Genomic DNA, 23,618 nt, shown 5'->3' with positions numbered 1-23,618 from the left:
ACTATCCGAGTCAAGTGACTCCTGGACCATTTTTGGAGATCCTGGGTCGATTTCTTGGTCCGATTAATCGTATTAAAATCTCTTAATCAAGTTTAACAGTTTAAGCTCATATAATGGGATTTCGGTTACTACACTAACCCTGCACCTAACCCTGCCTCGATCCTCCTGCCTCTTCCAACTTGAGACCTGCCCCGTCAAATGAGGTTTCCAAGATAAAATTAAGGACGTGAGAAACTAAGGCCCAGTACGAAAAGTACAAGTATACAAACCGATATGATGCATGAAAGATTACGTGATGTGTTGACTGTTCAACTATCAAATCTTGCTCAAACTAGGCGCCAAAAAATGCATAGTACCATCTGAGAATCCGACCGCGGGATAACTCACCCACTCGTCTTGATCACTGTAGCCTCGGTCTCTGTCACATGGTAGCTCTCGGTGTCAGACAATATACCAGGTTGTAGGGCTTAGGGACCCTACTAGAATTACTATCTCGAGGAGATACAACTCAACATGAATATGCACATTCAACATATATATAGAAAGTAGTAAAACATGTATCATGTCACGTAAAATACAACATATAAGCATGCATACTCGCTAGAAATCTACGTCAGTACGTACGTACCTCTATCCAACAGGTCGATTACTATCAAGGTCTAGGGTCCAAGCATACAGTCAAGTGATTATCGTATCACTATTACTGATTTAAAACCCTTGACTAAGCTAATAAATACTCTTATTATCTAAAACAGATATCGGTCTATAAATGCCTCTGTAGTTAGCCCTTTGATGTCGAAGGCTCTAACTCTTGGGCACGGCTTCGCTGCTATCCTGGAAGCGCACTATCGCCCGACCCTCGGTAGAAAGGCTAAAAATCTCAATGTAGACTAAAAATAGAAGGAAAACTTGAATTTTGCACCTCAAAATGAGCCTCAGATGGCTTATTTATAGGCGGAGTTCGGATGTTCCGAACCCTTCATGGTTTCCACGATCCGTACTCACACTTCTGATATTTCGATCTTGTACATGCAGTGACGTGTCTAATTCATCTTGACACCAAAGTGGACGGCTGAGTTTGGACCTTTCGAACCCTAGATCGGTGCTTCCGATCTACCACGTATCTGTGTATTGTTGACACCTCACTAACTGCAGGGCCTTATACTTCGGATCGGACTTTCCAAAACTCATCCTTTGCATCTAAACTGAACAGTTACAGTTCGGTGCTTTCGAATCATACTTCGTACCTTCCAAAATCTTCGGTGGGTCTGAAGTATTGATTCATAAATTCTGAACTCGATTTTCTTGATTAGCGATCTCTTAATAATGTTTATCATTTAGTGGCTTAAAATGGTGTTCGAGTTGCTACAAACTCGATGCATATATAGTGTGAAAAATGTTAATTTTGACATAAAAATGTTATAATTTTTCATGGGCCGAGAAAGAGATCTATCTTATAAAATTCACTCGTGAAATAGTATCACAAGAGTTATTGTATAAATTAACAATATGAATTAGCATATCTTATAGAGATGTCAAAATGAAATAAATCGTTGAATTGACAATTTTATCAATTTAGACACAAAATTGACTAGGTATGCTCCGTCAACTAATATAGATGGATAAGGTTAGGTTAATAATTTTCTGCCGCCAAAAAATCATATGAGTTTGTCCCATTAGCACGTTTTTACGTGTCAAATACTTTATAACATGACAATATTGGATTATTGATCTCCTAATTTTTTTTAAAAAAAATCTAAAATTTAAAATAAATTTTTTTAAAAAATAAAATAAAATAAAACTCCAACATACCAAACATGATAATTTTCTCTACTCACGGTACTCTCTCGACCATGATGATAACGAATAAAGTCAATAGAAAACACTAAAGAAGTTTAGCGAAAAAGAAATAAAACGGTGTACCAACCACACTCCAGCTTAGTTACAGCAAATTTCTTAAATTTGTATTAATTTTTTGTTAAAGTATTATTTGTCCGACTCAATAATTTTCCCATCCTGCTGGCAAGAACAATGGTATATACGCTCACTTTTCTTCCACACGGCCGAAAACTTTGTACATCTGTATATATGCATTCATTATATATTTTACAAAATTGAATATTTATAAAATTATGCATATGGAATTTAACTTTTTGTGAATTCAGTTTCATTTTTCTGCCCCTAGTTATCACCAAAATGACACAAGTCGAATAAAAAGAAGTTTTAACTGTGACAAACAAATGGTATAAAAATTCGTTCAGACGGAAAGATTTGATGAATTTAAAGTTACTAAGAAGAAAGTGTGTCAAGATCTTTCCGTCCAAACAACACGGGGAGTGGAATTTAATGTAAACCACAAAACATGAAAGAAATTTTTGTGCACCCTAATTATACTAATCTTTCTTTCACAATCACAGGTCACATTAGTTAATTTCAATTTCATAGTCCAGCCAATCTTCAACTTCAAAAACAATCCAATTAAGTGCAACAAAATATTCTCATAAACTCAGGTCATGTTACATTACACAAATAAAAAAAAAAGAATTAATTAAATACAACTTGCAAGCTTGTTTAGTGCCTCCACGAGGGCTGGGAGGACTTGACTCTGACTCATCTTGCACCTGTTTCGATCTTATATGTTCTGAATATGTCTATTATTCATGCTACCTACAATCCGTCGAGCTGAAGCTGTCTACGAATCCGGAAGGTTTTGCCGGAATGCTCGATTGTGTTTGACCATAAGAGAGATTGTCAAACATCCTTGAAGTACCTTCATTAGCTTGCCATCTTTGAAGGGCTTGTGGAAGGCTCATATGTAGATCAATGCCGAATTCTTCTTCTTCCGGTTTCGAAGGTTTCCATTGTTCGACGAGCGGGCCCAAGATATTAACCGCATGCCCCATGTCGGGACGTTGATATGGCTCACGAGCTGTGCAGTGACCAGCAAGTTCTGCAACTTTGCAAATGCTCTCGTATGTTTCGTCGTCAGGATCAAGAGTTGGGTCGATAGACTTCCGAAGGTTGTCTTTGTTGATAAGGACTCGGCGAAACCAAGTGACTAGATGAGATTTATCGTCCGGCATTCTTTCGTCTAGAGCTTTTCGACCAGTGATGATCTCCATTAAGACGACCCCAAATGCATAAACATCAACTTTTGTTGTCACTCTGCCAGTAGCTGTCCATAAAAACAAAACATGTCAGTTTTTATTGTCTTACACGACCAACAATTTACTATGATCGACAAAGCATTTACCGATCTATTAAGACATGAAAGAAAAAGCTCTAGTAGTTGCACATATTGTCACCAAATGCAAATAACCAATACTTCAAGCAAATTTAGGTAGTGCAGCCAAACACTACCTTAGCAGTCAGGCTATTCAACATTATAGCTTATTCTATACCTTAACCAAAGAACTTCTCAACCATATTTTCTTGAAACAAATGTTCGTGATTAGATCATGTTATGTAATGGCCTAACAAAAATAATAGCCAAGATTTGTTCAAGAAGTTGCATAGGAAACTCATACCAGCATATTCGGGTGCAAGATAGCCAAATGTTCCAGCCAACCGAGTCTCAAGCGAATATTTGCCATCAGGAGCATGCTTGACTAGTCCGAAATCCGCAACCTTTGCTCTCATATCATCTGTAAGAAGTATATTCGAGGGCTTCAAATCTCTATGAATGAAACTTTGTTGAGCCAAGCTGTGAAGATACTCGACACCTCTACCAACATCTAATGCTATTGTCACCCGCTGTTTCCACGTAAAAGGATGATAGCCAAGTTCTTCCCATTCAAACAAATGCTGGCTTAAAGTTCCCTGAGGCATGTACTCGTAAACCAAAAGCCTCTCACTCCCATTGATACAGTATCCAAGAAGAGCAACCAAATGTCTGTGCCTAACTTTGGTAAGAACCGCGATTTCCGCTTGGAACTCATTCATCCCTTTCGTACCCATTACTCCAGATTCCATTCTCTTCACAGCTATCTTTGTGCCATCGTGCAATTCACCTTTGTAAACGACTCCAAATCCTCCTCTACCCAACACATTCTCGTCCCTGAAATTGTCCGTAACTTGCCTAAGAATTTGTATTGAGATAGCTACGTTTCCACCTTCGAAAATGGGAATTTCACTGTGATCACCACTGCTATTGCTGTGTAACTCACTCGGAACTCCAGCATATCCTTGTATGCCATTAGTTACATTGGTTTTCACCATTTCTTTCCCTAGTTCAGACCTCTCAACCCTCCCAAACCTCTTATGACGTCTCTTCATATAGCACTTAAAAGAAACGAACAACAGTACTCCTACGAATAACACAACAGCTATTACCACCCCTGCAATCATACCGGCCGAGGCAGACCCTTTGGAAGATCCGGATCCGTTCAACCCAGAACCCGATCCACCCCCTGGCGCACCACCAGCTTCACCACCATCAGTTACATTTTGTCCAAGAAACTCATTCCCAGCTTTATTAAACTTCACACTTGCAGGAAATACCGGAATTGGACCAGACAAATTATTCTTAGACACATCAAAAGTTTGAAGCTGGGACAAACTAGTCAAGACACCAGGGATCGTTCCAGTAAGCTTATTATCATTCAACATCAAAGTCCTCAACGAGGTGAGTTTCGCAAATGCCGGGGAAATAGTGCCATAATAACCTTGCTTTCCCATGTTCACAATCACCACATTTCCCTTGGTATCACAATTAATAAAGCTCCAAACTGGTTGACAAGCACTATTTCCAGACCAAGATTGGGCTAAAGACATTGGATACCCTAAAGCACCGGCAACATCAAGAAGTACACTAACCTGCGGATCACAAGGACCTGGTTTTTCTAAGCAAAAGCTATTAGTGGTGCCAATAGTGGCCTGAACATTACTAGAAAACTGGGGATAAGGCCCTTGCAACTTGTTATTCTGCAACGTTATATTAAGCAAATTTGGCAAACTCATCAAAGAAGGCGGCAACACTCCAGTAAACCTATTATCTCTCAACTGCAAATCAAACAAATTCACACACTTTGACAAATCAGGAATCCCACCAGAGAAAGCATTTTCCTGGAACCACACCTGATACAGCTGGGGCATGTTAGCTAGCACGTCGATAGTACCAGATAACCCCCCTTGTTGCTGATTATTGAGCCAAAGATTTTGAATCTCCGATCCGGAAAAGGACTTCGGCAAAGATCCATTCAAGAAGTTGTAAGACAACCTCAGGTTTTGCAAATTCGGGAAAGACCCAAAAATATCCGGAATGATCCCATAGATGCTAGCATTGCTGGCATAGAAGGTAACGAGATTTGAACTTCCAGTTAAATAAGCCGGGATCTCCCAAGGACCCAGTTTGTAATTCCCGCTTATACTCAGAGTCTGAAGATTCGTGAGGCCTAAAAGGAAGTTCTTGGGAACCGAGGTGAAACCATTTCCGTCAAGAAATATCTGCTCGAGAGAAGTCATGTTCTCAAACGAAGGCAGAGTTCCGGTGAGAGAGTTCTTTTGAAGGGCGATGGTTTTGAGCTGGGAGAGGCTGTTGATCTCCGGGGGGAGCGTGCCGGAAACGGAGGCGGAGTTGAGGTTGATTCCGGTGACGTAAGAGCCGGTGGTATCGCAGTTGACATTTGTCCACTTGCAAAAGTTTGTGTCGGAAGACCAGCCAGGTGGGGCCGGAGAGAGTGAGGCGAGGAGCTTCAACATGGCAGCTGAGTCGTCGGAGGTGGCGAGGAGAGGGAGGAGGGTCAAGAAGAGATGGAAGAGGAGGCGGCGGCGGCGGCGTGGGGGGGAGAGGGTGGCCATTGGTGGTTGGTTGTGGTGAGGAAGAGAAGTAATTTCCATTTCAAGGGGAAGAAATATATAATACTTAGAAAGAAGTTAAAGTTTTTGGAGATTGGACAGAAGAAACCCAACCTAGTTCACATGTGGGCAGTTTCAACATCTCAACTTTTTACGCGTACAAAATTTATAATTTTATTTTAAATTTTTTAAAAAAAAATTATTTTATTATTTATTTTTCACATCTAATATATTATGATCTAATAGTAAGACTGATCAAATTCTTTTAATAATCGCCCGAATCGAATTGCACGACATCGTTTTTTCTTAATTTTTTTTAAAAATCACAATTAAAAAAAATAATTAAAAACCAAACCATATACATTGTACGATTAATTTTTTTTTTCTTCAATAACCGCACCAAACCACCCCTAAATCTCTTGCGGTAATATTTGACTTAAACTTATAATAATTTCTACACACACATATGTAGACACACACTCTCGCTCCTCTATATTAGAATGTCCTTGTAACACCCGAAAAATCCATAAATTCACTCACGAGTATTAAAGAGACTTTAAATAAATTTGAAATGAATGTATTTCATCCAATCGTGATTTAATGATTATGTTTAAATTAATGATTAATGACTATATTAATCATGTGATCATGTTTTTAATTATTAATACATGATTAAGGAAGTTTCTGTTGAGTTAACGGACTTCAGAAATGGATTCAGAATGATCGGAAATGGCCCGAATGGTGACCAGGAACGGAAGCAACGTTCATGAACGGATGCAACGTTCTGGCAGTTGATGTCATCCGTGGCGTCAGCAATATTATGTCATTGCTTACGCACTTGATGGGACATCGGAAGCAACGATGGGGATTGGAAGCAACGTTCGTCAGGAAGAACGGACGCAACGTTGAGGAACAGACGTTCCGTTCCGTGTCTATAAATAGAGGAGCCGAGATTCATTTCAACTCGCACCTTTCCTCTCTTCTCTCTCAATTTCTTAGCCTTCTAACTCAGATCTAGGGAGTTCTAGGCATCCTATGGGGAATCCGGAAGTGGCATAGCGATCCAGGCGTCGTAGCGGAGCTGTGGCCTAGTTTTGAGACAATTACCATCAGCGGGCTGACGACAAACGCAGGTATAGCTATGGTCTCCTTAAATTATTTAGGAGTATGCAATAGCTTAGTTAAGGTTTTTAGAGCTTAATGAATGATGCATGGGTATTTGCATTGTAAAGTTGATGATAGGCTTGGAACCTAGAGTGGGACAGCTAGGACTACCTGTAATAAGGTACGTAAGTACTGACTGAGATAGCCAGCGGATTTTGCATGCTTATATGTTGCATTTGTGCGTCATATTATTATGCAGCATGTGCATATCATATTGTGCCTTTCCATATTTTGAGATGAGCCATGTAGGGCCGCTCAGCCCTATTCGGACGGTTGATGTCGAGCGCCCCGCGACCGACGGGTTAGCCGACACTGGCATCTGGAAGACACGGTCTACGTCCGTTAGGAATGAGCAGTGTACGCAGGGTTTGCTCCCCGGGTTTTACCACTCATGTCCTAGGCACCATTACTGAGCAGTTGTATACAGTTATCCCAGATATGGATACCCTGTCATTTGCATGCATCATGTTTGTATGTTTTACCCATGCTTTCGTATTGAGCTTAGAGCTCACGTCCAATCTTTTCTGTGTATCTGGACACCTCATTCGACGGGGCAGGTGTAGGTGCAGGATTAAGTACCAGGAGCTTGGAGTAGCCAGTGACTAGTGAAGACAGCAGGATTAGCGGTAGGTTTTTGCCTTTAGGCTTATTTATTCGATTGGGTTGTATAATCAAATTTGTTTAACCGGTTGTATTCTGCCAGTCTGCTTTTATTTAAGTCTTCCGCAGCAATTTATTTTATGCATGCTTAATTATGCTTTTAACTCTGATTAGGTAGTGGATCCGGGTTGGGTCGCTATATTTATTGATATCAGAGCATGCATGCAAGAGACTTGGGATATAGTATTAAAGACTTTGGGTTATCCTTATAGGATTGATGAGACCTTGGAAGAGGTGATGATGCGGCGATTAGATTGCCCGAAGACTATCATCATCGGCAGGATTTCTAAAGATTTGGCTTATGAAATTCCAACGAGTGCGCACAGGAGCGATGGATCGTGTTCGAGAGTTCGAGATTTCTACTCATGTGGATCCTAGTTTTGGATCGAGTACCGGATGCAAGAAGCAGTGACAGAGGATTGGTGGGGACTTACTTGATGCTTGCATCTGTACAGTCATTACCATGATGACACTACTCTGAAGATTCTCCAGTCGTAGTTGGAGAGATTGTCAGATAGACCTTTACCAGAGAATGCCTCGAGTGCCTAAGGCATGACAGGTTTCGAGCGTAAGGTCTTTAAACTCATGCAGAACGTGGTTTTGCCGGTACGCCTGTATCGATGCTTTTGGTAGATGTACGGGAAACTTCATGTTCAAAAGCATGATTTGGTTACAAGAAGAAAGCTGATGGTAGATCATGAGCAGAAGAGGTCGACTGACAGGCAATGACGCAGAGCATAGCTGGTTAGCTATCACGTGCCATTTCTCCGTAGTTCTTCGTGGGAGGACATGTAGAGAGACTTGGACGAGAGTATGCTTGTATCGATGCGTGTGTCGATTAGAAGCTTCATGCTCAAGAGACAAAGACGAGTACGATGATTTAAATACTGTATTATTGTAGGTGTAAACAGTATTTCAGATGTAATGAATAATCATACTTTGGTTGTATCATTCCAAGTTCGTTTGTACATTTCATTGTATTTTCGAAATACTGTAATTGTATTACATGGAATTGTAATAAAGAGAATTGTACATAACATGAAGCAATGATACATGTATTATTTATCCAGTATGTTGTGAATGATTGCATGATTGTGCGGAAGGTTGGCTTGGTTTTAGTTGATTAGTGTTAAACTATTGTAGCTCATGGGGTTTGAGTGGGCCGACTGTGACTGTTTGACTTGCGGTTAGTCTAGGCGTTTTCCTAAGATTGAACTAGTTAGTCAGTGGACTGGGATAGTTCCAGCGATGAGCGGACTCATCTAGAGGCATTAAGGGTATTGTTCGGTTTAGAACATTGAGCTTTGTTCTAGGTTGTTTCCTTAGAATAGTAGGCTGTCTGACCTTTGTTAGATGTAGACTTGTGATGATGGGTTTTCATCAGGATGTCAGGTCAATTATATGCCGAGCGTTGTGGAATATGACCATGACTAGACGTGATGGGGCGCGACCCTATGCCAGCGGTACCTGGGAGCTTTTGTGCTTCAGGAGATGGCGGTGGGAAGACTACTCAGTCTAGGGATTTGGCGACAGTCACAACAGGGTATGACCTTGGATTAGATATCAGGTTTGATATCGATGGTTCGATATTGTCTGGTGTTCCAGAGATATAGGTTGAGTGTTAGACTGTGAGAACCAGTCTTGGAGGAATTTCCTTGATGAGTGTGTACTATGAGCAGATAGGTTTTAACCTTTGGGTTACTGCTAGACGTGTGGATCTAGTAGGTGGACGGATTTCTACCAGCGATGTCTAGGGGTTGTCATCAGAGTTTTGGTTAGAATTTCCCTGTGATAGGAGTCATCCAAGAACTTGGATGAGATGTTGTTTTAAGACTTCGACTCGAATACGAGGACTACTCCATGATGATTGACTTCATCTATGATGGATTATATGATATGTTAAGGATTGTACAGGACTATTTGAGATGAGAGGGAATCATAGCCTATAACCGTGAAACCTTGGTGGTTGTCCAGGTGAGTTTCATGGTAAGCTACATCAGTCTTGAATTGTTGCACAATCTTAGCAAGGGATATAATCAGGAGTGTGTCCGAAGATTGTGAGAATCTTTGGGATTCTTTAATTATGATTCTTGGACTCGACAAATCGCGATGTTCATCCTGAATGAACGAGGCAAGGATAGTGAGTCTAGTGTTTGCGCTAAGTACTGTCTGATATTATCAGAGGTTGAGCGTAGGATTTTCCATGGGATGGAAATGGGCTAGGTTGATAGATCGCGATGCGAATCTTGGGCTTAGTTCGTCTTGATGATTGCCTTGGATGAACAAGACAACGAATGGTAGTGCTAAGGTAGCACGGGATCTATGCTAGTGACTACTAGTGGCTATTGGCTAAATCTGTCAAAGTTAGGTTGATTAAGTTCAGTATACGAGGCAGCTGTCAGTAGTAAGGCACGAGATTGTGTCGATAGGATACTAATAGCTATTGTCTGGTTATTAATTATGGGTGTGTTGAAATCAGAGCGATAAGGGTATTCCAAGTGTTTGGAAATAGTTATTTGTGGCAGCTGAGTCATGGTTATTGATTGAGCCACATAGGTTTAGATGATCAGTGGTTGTCTGATCGGATGAGTGCGAGAATCAGTAGTTCGACGAGATCGATAAGGTAAATCCAATCAGTAATGATTTGGATATAGCAATCGAGAAATACTTGGGATAGTATTTTGACGCTTAGTGCTTAGGAGATGAGTACTTGGTACAGTCTCGGAGCAGGTGATGATTTGGAGTCTCTAGGTTTTCCAGAGACGAATCTACTGAAAGATTACAATTGACTTGTATGGTCAAGTTAGATGTCAACTTGACAGGGGAAACAAGCGAAAGAATTGGTAGCTCATCGGATAATGTTCTTGTGAGGACATCTATGTATACCGTTGTGTTTAGATCAGACGAGTAGTTAGAAATGCTAATGGACATTAGCTGGGAACTAGTTCTCGAGATCCAGCAGAGTGCGTCACTAACTTTCAGCGTGTGATGCGTGAGATCATTGAGATGACTGAGATAGTCGATGGTTGACTTAGTAGCCAACAAGATTGTTGTGGGAATTGAAGATTTCGCAAGATCGTGACGAATCGAATTTGTTCTTTCGAGTCAGTAAGTCACATCTATGCAGACTGTTTGTCAAAGATATTGCGTATTAGCAAGGAACGACAATTAGAAGCATTTTGTGTGAAAAATTACTTCGAGCGTAAGTGTTTCCCCGGAGTGACTAGGGAACCGATGAATTAGTCTTTTCAATGCTAAGACTGATGCGTTCAACAAAGGAGTAATTTGACTCTGGAGAATACGTTGGGATTCAGTTTCCAGGATCTTTATGTTCTACCTTTGGAGGTTGGGACGAGCAATTATGGTATCATCCGAGACTACGTGGTGAGTTATACCAGGCGCATGTAACTGTCAAGATTTTGAGGCGGAGTAGGAAGCATTTCCATATGTCTGTGCACTGTGGAATGTCCCAGTCGAGCATATTGGTGGAAGCTTGCCTTAGTCTTGATGAGCATACACTAATTGCGAGTATGTATAACTAGCAGGAGGATGTCATCGATTGAATTCATGGGTGAATAACCTATGGTCGAGATGATGTAGATCATCAGAGGCGTGATGATTTCCATTGCAGTGTATGCGTGGCTTCGCAGGCCAATGGCTAGGAGATGACTTAGCGTCATTATTGGCGAGCGATGATAGTTTTCATCAGGGCACAGTGCTGAGTTATACTAAGAAACATGAGCTGTGATTGGTACTAGACTGGATGGTCTGAGTTCCCAATAATTGCTTGGGAAGATCGTTCGCTTTGGTAGGGCATGGGAAGGATGACCAGTCTGAGAATTGTGCTAAACAGTTATGTTAAAGTATGACTTTGTGGCAACTAGATTCTCTTGGGGAGAATTAGGGCTTTGTTGTGTCAGCACAATGTTGGGAATGGTTTTTCCTGACTAGAGGTGTTAAGCACAGAGAACTTTTGGAACCATTAGATGGTTAGATTCGATTAGTGATTCTACAAATGTCTTAAGCCAGTCAGGTTATGACTTGGTCTTTGTCAGTCTAAAATTTCCTTTGGGACGATGATCTTGATCAAGAGGGTGTTTGTATCCTTCGTGATCAGGGAGATCGTGGTCCGAATGGAATATGTACCAGTGTTGTGATATGCTAGCGCCAGAGGAGTTCGACTGTCAACCAGTAGCGCAGTAATATTCAGTTGGGAGAATGTTAATGCGGTTCAACATTAATGGAGCTTACAAGGAATTCGACAAGAGTCCAAGTTTGTCGAAAGCTATTTTGACCAGACACTCAGACAAGTGTCTCTAGTATGTTCTCGAGGTTTTACCCTAAATTTCGAGGACGAAATCTTTTAAGGGGGGAGAATGTAGTGACCCGTATCCGTAATTAATGATTAATGACTATATTAATCATGTGATCATGTTTTGAATTATTAATACATGATTAAGAAAGTTTCTGTTGAGTTAAAGGACTTCAAAAATGGATTCAAAATGATTGGAAATGGCCCGAAGGGTGACCAGGAACGGAAGAAACGTTCATGAACGGATGCAACGTTCTGGCAGTTGATGTCATCCGTGATGTCAGCAATATTACGTCATTGCTTACGCACTTGATGGGACATCGGAAGCAACGATGGGGATCGAAAGCAACGTTCGTCAGGCAGAACGGACGCAACATTGAGGAACGGACGGTCCGTTCCGTGTCTATAAATAGTGGAGCCGAGATTCATTTCAACTCGCACCTTTCCTCTCTTCTCTCTCGATTCCTTAGCATTCTAACTCAGATCTAGGGAGTTCTAGGCATCCTATGGGGAATCCGGAAGTGGCATGGCGATCCAGGCGTCGTAGCGGAGCTGTGGCCTAGATTTGAGTCAATTACCATTAGCGGGCTGACGACGAATGCAGGTATAGCTATGGTCTCCTTAAATTATTTAGGAGTATGCAATATCTTAGTTAAGGCTTTTAGAGGTTAATGAATGATGCATGGGTATTTTCATTGTAGAGTTGATGATAGGCTTGAAATCTAGAGTGGGACTACTAAGACTACCTGTAATAAGGTACGTAAGTACTGAATGAGATAGTCAACGGGTTTTTCATGCTTATATGTTGCATTTGTGTGTCATATTATTATGCAGCATGTGCATATCATATTGTGCCTTTCCATCTTTTGAGATTAGCCATGTAGGGCTGCTCAGCCTTGTTCGAACGGTTGATGTCGAGCGACCTGCGACCGACAGGTTAGCCGGCACTGGCATCTAGAAAACACGGTCTATGTCCGTTAGGAATGAGCAGTGTACGCAGGGTTTGCTCCCCGGGTTGTACCACTCATGTCCTAGGCGCCATTACTGAGCAGTTGTATACAGTTATCCCAGATATGGATACCCTGTCATTTGAATGCATCATGTTTGTATGTTTTACCCGTGCTTTCGTATTGAGCTTAGAGCTCACGTCCAGTCTTTTCTGTGTATCTGAACACCCCATTCGACGGGGCAGGTGTAGGTGCAGGATTGAGTACCAGGAGCTTGGAGTAGCCAGTGACCAGTGAAGACAGCGAGATTAGCTGTAGACTTTTGCCTTTAGTCTTATTTATTCGATTAGGTTGTATAATCGAATTTGTTTAACCGGTTGTATTCTGCCGGTCTGGTTTTATTTAAGTCTTCCGCTGTAGTGACCCTGCATGGAATCACCTACTAACTGGCAACTAATAGCATGCATTAAACTTAATATAGCAAAATACTTAACAGAGTAAAAACGTGCGGAAACATAATCCATAATTTACATATCTGCTTAGTAACATAATCCAGGCTTAAATCTGTAGTGATACGACCAAATCGAAGAACTTAAAAGTAAACATTATACAGCTAAAACATATCCTGCTGTATAAATTCCCCTGAAAAGCTCCGGCTCCTTAGTCCTGCCTCGAACTACCGGCTCCGTCCATCCTGCGACCTGCCCCATGGAATAGGGTGTCCGAGATAACAACTAGGACGTGAGCGCTAACGCCCAGTACATAGACATGAGTAAACATATGTATATAATGAATGCAACATGATGACTGGTAAAGGGTCATCTGAAAAGTCATGCTCAGAACCGGCGCTACATGAGTGCTGCCACCGCACGGATCAACCTCTGGGTGCAACCACACTCGTCTAGTACACCAGAGTAGACAGACATAAATGCCCACGCCGTCACGGTACTCTCAGTGACAGACTATCGAGTATAGAGCTGAGCGGCTCTATAGTCAGGTATAACAAGGTATAGGCTCAACGTGTATATGCACATGACATATGAATATGGAAAACGGTAAATCATACATCATGCCATATAATAATGCCAAATAAATGCATCATATAAACATGTATACTCGCTGGCAATCTCAGTCAATGTGTACGTACCTCTAGGCTAGTTCAAGTAAAGTAGGATGCTAGGTTCCAAGCCTATATTCAAAAGTTCACCGTATCACTACATAAATTTTATAAGCCTTAACTAAGCTAATAAGTACTCCCAAAACTTAAATAGATTCCCGGACCATACCTTCGTCCGTAGTTAGCCCTTTGAAGTCGCTAGTCCCTGATGACTATAACCACACTTTGGTTATTCCAGAACCTCTATTATAACCGATAGGGCCCTCAAGTGTGTATCTCACACTATATTACTGAAGAAGGAAACTCGGGAATTCGTAATTGAAAATGAATCTGCGAAACCCTATTTATAGACAAAATTCCTGACCAGGATCGGAACTTTCGATTTCAGGATCGGAGCTTCCGATCCAGCTCATTGCATGCATGTGTGACACGTCAGGATCGGAACTTCCGATCGGGCGATCGGAGCTTCCGATCTGCTCTACGTTCAACACTTGTCAAAACTCGTGGCTGAGTCATCGGGTAAAGCTGGCAGCCGGAGATCGGAACTTTCGTTCCAGGATCGGAGCTTCCGATCTCTGTGCTTCCGATGAGGTTCCGAAGTGGCTGGGATCGGAGCTTCCGATCCGGCCCAAACTCAAAAGCCCAAATTCTCTTCTGAAGCCCAATTAAACTCCGGAATCGGTTAATTACTAACCCTTAAAAATATTATTATCTTCAAATGGAATCTGGGTTACTACATTCTCCCCACCTTTAGATATTTCGTCCGCGAAATAACATCTAAAGACAAAATCAAGATAACAATATGAAATATCAAACCATGTTTTATTACATCAACTGTAATTACAACTACATGTTAATCAAAAATACAAAGCAAAAAACTCAGGATATTCCGCTTGCATACGACTCTCAGTTTCCCAAGTTGCTTCTTCAACGCCTCGGCGCTGCCACTGTACCATCACAAGTGGTATAGTCTTGTTCCGAAGAACTTTCTCCTTCCTGTCTAGGATGCGGATTGGTCGTTCAACAAAAGACAAATCTGGCTCTAGCTGAATATCAGTAGACTGAATCACATGAGATTCATCAGCTATATACTGTCGAAGCAACGACACATGAAAAACATTATGTATACTAGAAAGATGTGGCGGTAAAGCCAAACAATATGCAACATCTTCGATCTTCTCCAGTATCTGGAAAGGCCCAATGAAACGAGGAGACAACTTGCCTTTCACACCGAATCTCATCACCTTCCTGAAAGGTGATACTCGAAGGTGAAAGAGTGTGTGCCCGGTGAGCCAACTTGTGGCTAAGGGCTTTGATGACTCTTTGTATAAACAATCTTTTGTTTAATATAATTTACACTTTTATTAATGGCAATGACTTTATCTTTCTTCATATTGTTATATTGTGATATACTATTGTTGTTTTGATAAAGACCTTGAATATACTATAGTGTATGTAAGATGTGGTAGCACATGTGGATGGCTATCATGAAACACATCTTATAGTCACTGTATATTCTAAACAGTTCCTAGTCGATTGAGCCGTCCGTTAATAAGGATAAGGATCGCTCGAGATTGAGACTAGCATTTGCGATGCCGAGTACCACGTTTCATTGGTATGAAACATAGAGATGTTCAAAGCATGCAAATGGATATTCATACGATGAATGATCGAACTACCCTATCCGGACGTTCCAAGTGGTTATCACTTATCGAGTGGATAAAGTCCGCGGTTTTGGTTGTACACCATTAGTCCTTACTACTTGAAACATCATTGAGACTCTATATGCTAGTACTGTACTTTGACTCGTTTACCAACTCTATTGGGGTCATCAAGTGTTGGGATTGGGTACAGTTACGACACATATAGGAGTCGATACTTTGTTGTCAAGGATTCACCACATACTTGCTAGTGTGGATATCCTATGCAATCTGAGGAGATATTAGTGTGACGAATCTCTGGCCAGAGTACATGATGTGTTTTAAGAAATGGTTTCTTAGTAGCACATGCGATGTCACTATTTGTTCTTCAAGATGTATTGCATAGTTATCGAATCTCGAACGACTCTCGATTTACCAATGGTTGTTGATTCGATCGGGATATATGGATGAAGGGACCGTACTGTACGCTAACCAAAATCTATTTGTTCTTGCAGGCACTATCAGTGATACCTAGGGAATCATGGGGCGATGTTTCTAGGCGCTCTTACCATGATTCGATGGGCAAGTCAGAAATTGTTGTTCCGAGTCACAAGGAGTTGTGGGACCACGACTAGCTGTATCCCTGAACCATTGAGGGTCACACAGAGTAATGGATTTTTAATCCCCGTTGAGATAGTTAAATTTAAAGAGTTAAATTTAATGAACAAAGAAGTGGGACTTCTTATTTAAGAGTAGAGGAGTAAGATTTCCTAAAATGACATAGGGATGGACATTTTTGGAAATCACTGAATTCGGATTCAGAAAATTTATCTTGAATCTAAAAGATTCAGAAATGGTTTCTTTGAACATTGGTGAAATTGGTTTATCAATCTGAGTCACGATGAATTTTATATTAATTTCTGAACATGCGGGCTTTGCTTGTCAGGCTTGAACTTATGACTAATGGGCCTTAAGCTGTTAGCAGCCCACATTATAAATAAGTTATTACAGTACAGAAATTACACAACAGAGGTCACAAAATATTTTCGAAAACCCTAGCTGTGTTTTTAAATAAGTGGCCGCCCCTTCTCTCTCTGCTCGGGAAAATCCAGCCTGTGAATTTTGAATTTTCAGTCTGGTTTAACGGATCAAATTCGTTAATTCTCTTCGTAGAAACTTCTGATAGATTTTCTAGTGCAATCTATCAGAGGGATTAAATCTCTGTTCGTGGACCTGATTGAAGAACAGTTCGTCCATCAGTTCCTGTGATATACAACAAGAGCAGAGCAATCTATTGGTGTCCATAATCTCGATTCGAGATTGGAGGTAAAAATTTAATTGTGATTTAATTTTTACACGCACAATTTAATCGTAAAGTTTTGATACCCATTATGGAATCGTTCCATATAAAAATTTTTAAACTTCCGCTGCACCGGGTATCAATTCTGATTGATCTGATCACCGTTCACCAACAGTGGTATCAGAGCCAGGTTGCTCAGATCAAGCGATTAAATTAATCGATTGTACAAAAATTTTTTAAGCCTCGGTTTTTGAAACAAAATAAATTTTTTAAAATAAAATTTTTTTTTTCCGGGCAAAACACGGGCAGCGATTGGATCGCTGCCCGGGGGGCAGCGATAGTCGCTGCCCAGGTCAGCGATCGTCGCTGCCCTAGGGGCAGCGACGGGCTGCCCGGCCCGAGCCCCTTTGGGGCGCGGGCAGCCTAGGAGCGTCCCGGGCGGCCAGGAAAAAAAAAAAATTTTTTTTATTTTAAATTAAAATTTTAATATGTTAAAATTCTATTTTTGGTCCGATCGAAAATTGTTTTTGATTGGTCCACGAGGCTTCGGATCAAATTGTTCGAGTCCGAAAATTTTAAAATTGATTTTTGGATAAATTTGAATTTTTGGAAAATTTATAGATTTTATCCGTTAAATCAGATTTTATGAAATTAATTATTTTTGGTACAATTGATGATAAGATATGATCTTATGAAAATATTGAGTAAAATATGATTTTATGTATAAAATTGGATTTTATATGTAAAATATGATTTTATTTGATAAAAAGATAAAATATGATTTTGTATGTAAAATAAGATTTTATATATGGAATATGATTTTATCCTTTTAATTTAAATTGCCATTGCATGTTATCCAATAAATTAATTTTGAATTAAATATTATTGGATAAGGATGATCGATTGCCATGACCAATTTTGTAGGTGTATGTTAGGAATTTACATTTGTTTTTATTGTTGTTGGATTTATTAATGGGCCTGGTTTATGGCCCAATATGAATTGTCATATGTAATAAAAGTGGGCCTGGTTTATGGCTCGTTCCCACCCCTTAAAATGTATCCCCTACTTGTCATAGTTATTTATTGTAAATACATTAGACTTAGTGGGAGATGAAGATTTGAAGATGGAGGTTGGCCCAACAGACAATAAAGACAGAAGAAATGTAAATTGGAAGCTCAATGTAATAGGATTGTATTGCATACCTGCATATTACCTAGGATTGGACTTAGACTCGTGATTGGCAACCACGGGTCGATTAGAAATGAAATCGATCATCCTATATAATATATGATATTATCGTTGTATGCATGTTTTAGAGGAAATTGTATGAATCCCGCAAGCATACAAATTATAAATGATGAGACAATTTTCAAAATTAAAATCCCTCATTTTAAATATGATTTAAAATTGATATCAAGATAAATAAAGGAAATTTAAAATTGTTTAAATGTTCCTACCTTCCATCAACGATCAATGTATGAGATGCTACACGCGGATACGGTCCGGTTCATATTATTGGGGGGGCCCGTTCGTCGGAAAGCTGTACATTGGATCGACACATGTTGTAAGTTGGGTGGAACTCCCATGGGATCAGCTCATATTATTGGGGGATCCACATGGCGACCGTCCATCACAACTTAATATTGATGGGTCATCTTGACATGTCACAATAAACGACGTCATATTATTGGGCCCTTATTGGACATGAGGTAAAAACGTGGAGGTTGCTTTGGAAGCAATTGGGCTCTACCTTTTGAAAATTATGGTTGGCTGATATTATTCGGGACCATAGTTTGTCAATTGGACTCCATGTTCCCACTAAGGAAAACCGTTTCCCGTTTTCACTAAAGGGTAGTGAAATCGTTAAAATAGTGGGAGTGAGATTCATAAAATAAATTTCTCCTATTTTATGTCTTAGTAAATTAATTAAACAATCACTGATTATTGTATGTTTCTTTTCAGTATTTCATAAAGATGAATTCGCGCAATCCACTATTCTCTACTCTCGAACAAAATAAACTGACTGGCGCAAACTATACGGAATGGTTCCGTAAGTTGAATATTGTCTTAACCTCGGAGAAGATGCTCTACGTGTTAGAAAAATCTCCTCCGAAGGAAGAACCAGCTGACATAATTCCGGAAGAGTTGGCCAAACTTGATACATGGTGGGACCATGATATCAAGGCCAAATGCTATATGCAAGTCTCGATGTCTAATGAACTCCAGAGGCAATTTGAGGACACCGTGAATGCTGCTGACATTCACGTACAACTCAAGGAACTTTTTGGGGCTCAATCGAGAGCTGAAAGGTTCGCTACTGTAAAAGAGCTAATGACGTGTCGCATGCGTGAAGGGACTTCGGTCCGTGATCATGGGGTACGAGTGATTTGGCTCATACAGAAGTTGGTAACGCTTGATTTGGTGTTGGAGCATGAACTCAACGTGGACTTATTACTTCTCTCTCTTCCTTCTCCATTTGACGGATTTGTGGTGAATTTCAATATGAACAAGATAGAGGCCTCCCTTGAAGAGATGGTCAATATGCTTGTAACATATGAAGCCACTTTAAAGAAGGATAAACCGGTTCTCTTGGTGGGCTCCTCTTCCTCTGCTAAGAAGGGGCCAAGTACAAAGGGTAAGAAACGTTCTGCCCCACCCAAGAAAACCGGACCCGAGAAGAAGAACAAGACAAAGGCTTCAAACATGGAAAAGTCCAAGGATGTTTGCCATTACTGCAAGAAACCCGGTCATTAGAAACGTAACTGCAAGGAATATCTAGAGCAGTTGCGAACTGCAAAGGGTATGTTCTATATTGAAATAAATGTTTCACTTAATACTACTTCTTGGGTATTGGATACCGGATGTGGATCTCACATTTGCAATGATTTGCAGGTGATGACAAGAAGTCGCAAGCTTAGAATGGGTGAGACCCAGCTGAGGCTCGAAAATGGTTCTAGAGTTGAAGCCAAAGCTGTGGGAGACGTTTATTTAATTTTGCAGAACGATTTTAAGTTACTTTTGAGAGATGTTTTATTTGTTCCAGATTTGATTAAAAACATTATTTCTGTTTCTATGCTTGATAGAGATGGTTATTCTTGCAATTTTGTGAATGAGATTTGCAATATTTACAAGAATGAATGTTTGATTGGAAATGGACAACTTGAAAACAATCTATATAACTTAAAATTAAAAGACGTTCCAATAAATTATGTTGATAAACCGGTAACAACAAACAAAAGGAAAATCGATAGTCAAAACCCGGCAAACCTTTGGCATGCTAGGCTAGGTCATATTTCCTCAAGGAGGATGAACAAGCTAGTGGGAGAGGGCATGTTTGATATGTCTGATATTAACTCTCTACCTACTTGTGAGTCCTGCCTGAAAGGAAAAATGACTAAATCTCCTTTTAAGGGGAAACCTGAGCGTAGTCAAAATCTGTTGGATTTGATCCATACAGATGTTTGTGGTCCATTTAGAATTGGTACTAAATTTGGCCACACCTACTTCATTACCTTTACTGATGATTATTCAAGGTATGGGTATTTATATTTAATGAAATATAAGTCTGAAGCATTTGAAAAGTTCAAAGAATTCAAGGCTGAAGTAGAAAACAAGCTAGGTAAAAGTATTAAAGCACTTCGATCGGATCGAGGTGGAGAATACTTAAGTACCGAGTTTTTGGACTATCTGAAAGAGAATGGGATTCTCTCTCAGTGGACTCCTCCTATGACACCACAGCTGAATGGTGTATTGGAGCGTCGTAATCGAACTTTGTTGGACATGGTTCGATCCATGATGAGCTTCACTGAGCTTCCACCTTCGTTTTGGGGCTACGCGCTTGAAACGGCGGTGTTGTTGTTGAACAACGTCCACACCAAAGCAGTGGACAAAACACCATACGAGTTATGGAATGGCAAAGCTCCTAAGTATTCGTACTTGAGGATTTGGGGATGTCCTGCTTACGTGAAGCAGACAGTGGGAGATAAGTTGAATAGTCGATCCACTTTATGTTATTTTGTAGGGTATCCAAAGAATTCAATCGGATATTATTTCTATCATCCTGCTGAAACAAAGGTGTTTGTTTCAAGGAATGCCACCTTCTTGGAGAAGGAGTTCTTATTGGATAAGAAAGGCGAGATGATGGAACTCGAAGAAATTCGAGAAGAACCCGAAATACAAAATAATGATCCTACACCTCAGGAACCAATGATGGACACGCCTATACCTAGAAGATCCGAGAGGACTTCTAGACCTCTTATTCGATATGGTCTTCTTCTTGAAGGGGATCAAGATGAACCCGATGTTGGATGTGATCCAAGAAACTTCAAAGAAGCAATTTCTGATGCGGATTCAAATTTATGGCTTGAAGCTATGCAGTCAGAAATAGATTCGATGCATACAAACCAAGTTTGGTCTTTAGTAGATCCTCCCGATGGAATTGTTCCAATAGGGTGTAAATGGATCTACAAGAGAAAGCTTGGGCCTGATGGTAAGGTATTGACCTACAAGGCACGATTGGTGGCGAAAGGTTATACTCAAAGACAAGGAGTTGACTATGATGAAACCTTTTCACCAGTTGCAATGTTCAAGTCCATAAGAATCCTTATTGCCATAGCTGCTTGGTATGACTATGAGATATGGCAAATGGATGTGAAGACTGCATTTCTTAATGGAAACATTAAGGAAGAGATCTATATGACGCAGCTGAGGGATACACATCCATGGGAAGCGAGCATAAGGTATGCAAGCTTCAGAGATCAATCTATGGTCTCAAACAAGCATCAAGAAGTTGGAACCAGAAATTTGATGAAACAATAAAGGATTTTGGTTTCATCAAGAACCCGGAGGAACCGTGCGTGTACAAGAAAGTAGTTAAGGATGCTGTGACATTCTTAGTACTTTATGTTGATGACATCCTACTCATTGGAAATGCCGTAGGGATGTTGCAGTCAACAAAGATATGGTTATCAGGTAGATTCTGGATGAAGGATTTGGGTGAGGCATCCTATATTCTAGGGATACAGATCTATAGAGATAGATCTAAGAGAATGATAGGACTCACTCAAGCAACCTACATCGACACCATATTGAAACGGTTTTCAATGGATGGGTCCAAGAGAGGACATCTACCTATGTGTCATGGAGTTTCTCTATCCAAGTCCATGTGTCCCAAGACTGATGAAGAGATAGAGAAAATGACACATGTACCATATGCGTCAGCCATAGGTAGTATCATGTATGGGATGATATCTACCAGACCGGATGTAGCATTTGCTCTGAGTGTCACGAGCAGATATCAATCTAATCCCAGTCAAATGCATTGAAAAGCCGTGAAGGACATTCTTAAGTACTTACGAAGGACTAAGAATATGTTCATGGTATATGGAGGAAGAGAACTGAAATTGGAAGGCTATACCGACTCTAGCTTCCAAAGTGACGTGGATGACTCGAAGTCAACCTCTGGATTTGTGTTCATGCTCAATGGCGGTGCTGTCTCTTGGAAGAGTTCCAAGCAGGACACCACAGCGGATTCCACCACTGAGGCAGAATACATTGCAGCATCAGCTGCTGCTAAAGAGGCCGTTTGGATGAGGAATTTCGTCCAAGAGTTGGGCATTATTCCTGAAGTTGTTGGTCCAGTCCCGGTGTACTGTGACAACATGGGTGCCGTTGCTCAGGAAAAGGAACCAAGGTCTCATCAAAGATCCAAACACGTACTGAGGAAATACCACATCATCCGGGAGATTGTGGAAAGAGGAGACATCACTATCGAGAGAGTGGCCTCTGCAGACAATATCGCTGATCCACTTACTAAGCCCTTTCCAGGACCATTATTTGACAAACATCGCGAAGCAATGGGTCTACGTAGTATGACTAGTTGGCTTTAGGGCAAGTGGGAGATTGAAAGAGTGGGTGCCCGGTGAGCCAACTTGTGGCTAAGGGCTTTGATGACTCTTTGTATAAACAATCTTTTGTTTAATATAATTTACACTTTTATTAATGGCAATGACTTTATCTTTCTTCATATTGTTATATTGTGATATACTATTGTTGTTTTGATAAAGACCTTGATATACTATAGTGTATGTAAGATGTGGTAGCACATGGGGATGGCTATCATGAAACACATCTTATAGTCACTGTATATTCTAAACAGTTCCTAGTCGATTGAGCCGTCCGTTAATAAGGATAAGGATCGCTCGAGATTGAGACTAGCATTTGCGATGCGAGTACCACGTTTCATTGGTATGGAACATAGAGATGTTCAAAGCATGCAAATGGATATTCATACGATGAATGATCAAACTACCCTATCCGGACTTTCCAAGTGGTTATCACTTATCGAGTGGATAAAGTCCGCGGTTTTGGTTGTACACCATTAGTCCTTACTACTTGAAACATCATTGAGACTCTATATGCTAGTACTGTACTTTGACTCGTTTACCGACTCTATTGGGGTCATCAGGTGTCGGGATTGGGTACAGTTACAACACATATAGGAGTCGATGCTTTGTTGTCAAGGATTCACCACATACTTGCTAGTGTGGATATCCTATGCAATCTGAGGAGATATTAGTGTGAAGAATCTCTGGCCAGAGTACATGATGTGTTTTAAGAAATGGTTTCTTAGTAGCACATGCGATGTCACTATTTGATCTTCAAGATGTATTGCATAGTTAT

General features: G+C 40.5%; 1 protein-coding gene across 1 annotated transcript; it reads right to left on the bottom strand.

Annotated features, from left to right (window-relative positions):
• Positions 1 to 2,456: 2,456 nt before the first annotated feature.
• LOC140866228 (receptor-like kinase TMK4) lies at positions 2,457 to 5,872 on the bottom strand. The gene is made up of 2 exons (XM_073271204.1): positions 3,528 to 5,872; positions 2,457 to 3,175 (listed from the first exon to the last, which is right to left on the bottom strand). Exons 1-2 carry the CDS (start codon positions 5,836 to 5,838, stop codon positions 2,664 to 2,666), a joined length of 2,823 nt encoding a protein of 940 aa, XP_073127305.1. The 5' UTR covers positions 5,839 to 5,872; the 3' UTR covers positions 2,457 to 2,663.
• Positions 5,873 to 23,618: the final 17,746 nt, after the last annotated feature.

Source organism: Henckelia pumila, chromosome 1, assembly GCF_033568475.1.
Source record: "Henckelia pumila isolate YLH828 chromosome 1, ASM3356847v2, whole genome shotgun sequence".
NCBI lineage: Eukaryota > Viridiplantae > Streptophyta > Magnoliopsida > Lamiales > Gesneriaceae > Henckelia > Henckelia pumila.
The sequence above is the reverse complement of the archived record's forward strand: the minus strand, read 5'-3'. Positions and strand labels throughout refer to the sequence as shown.

Bases quoted from the DNA above. Each gene is read 5' to 3' on its own strand.
- LOC140866228 (XM_073271204.1), bottom strand. From the start codon at position 5,838: ATGGAAATTACTTCTCTTCCTCACCACAACCAACCACCAATGGCCACC. The intron at 3,176-3,527 runs GTATGAGTTTCC...TTTTATGGACAG, and splicing joins TCTTGCACCCGAATATGCTG to CTACTGGCAGAGTGACAACA.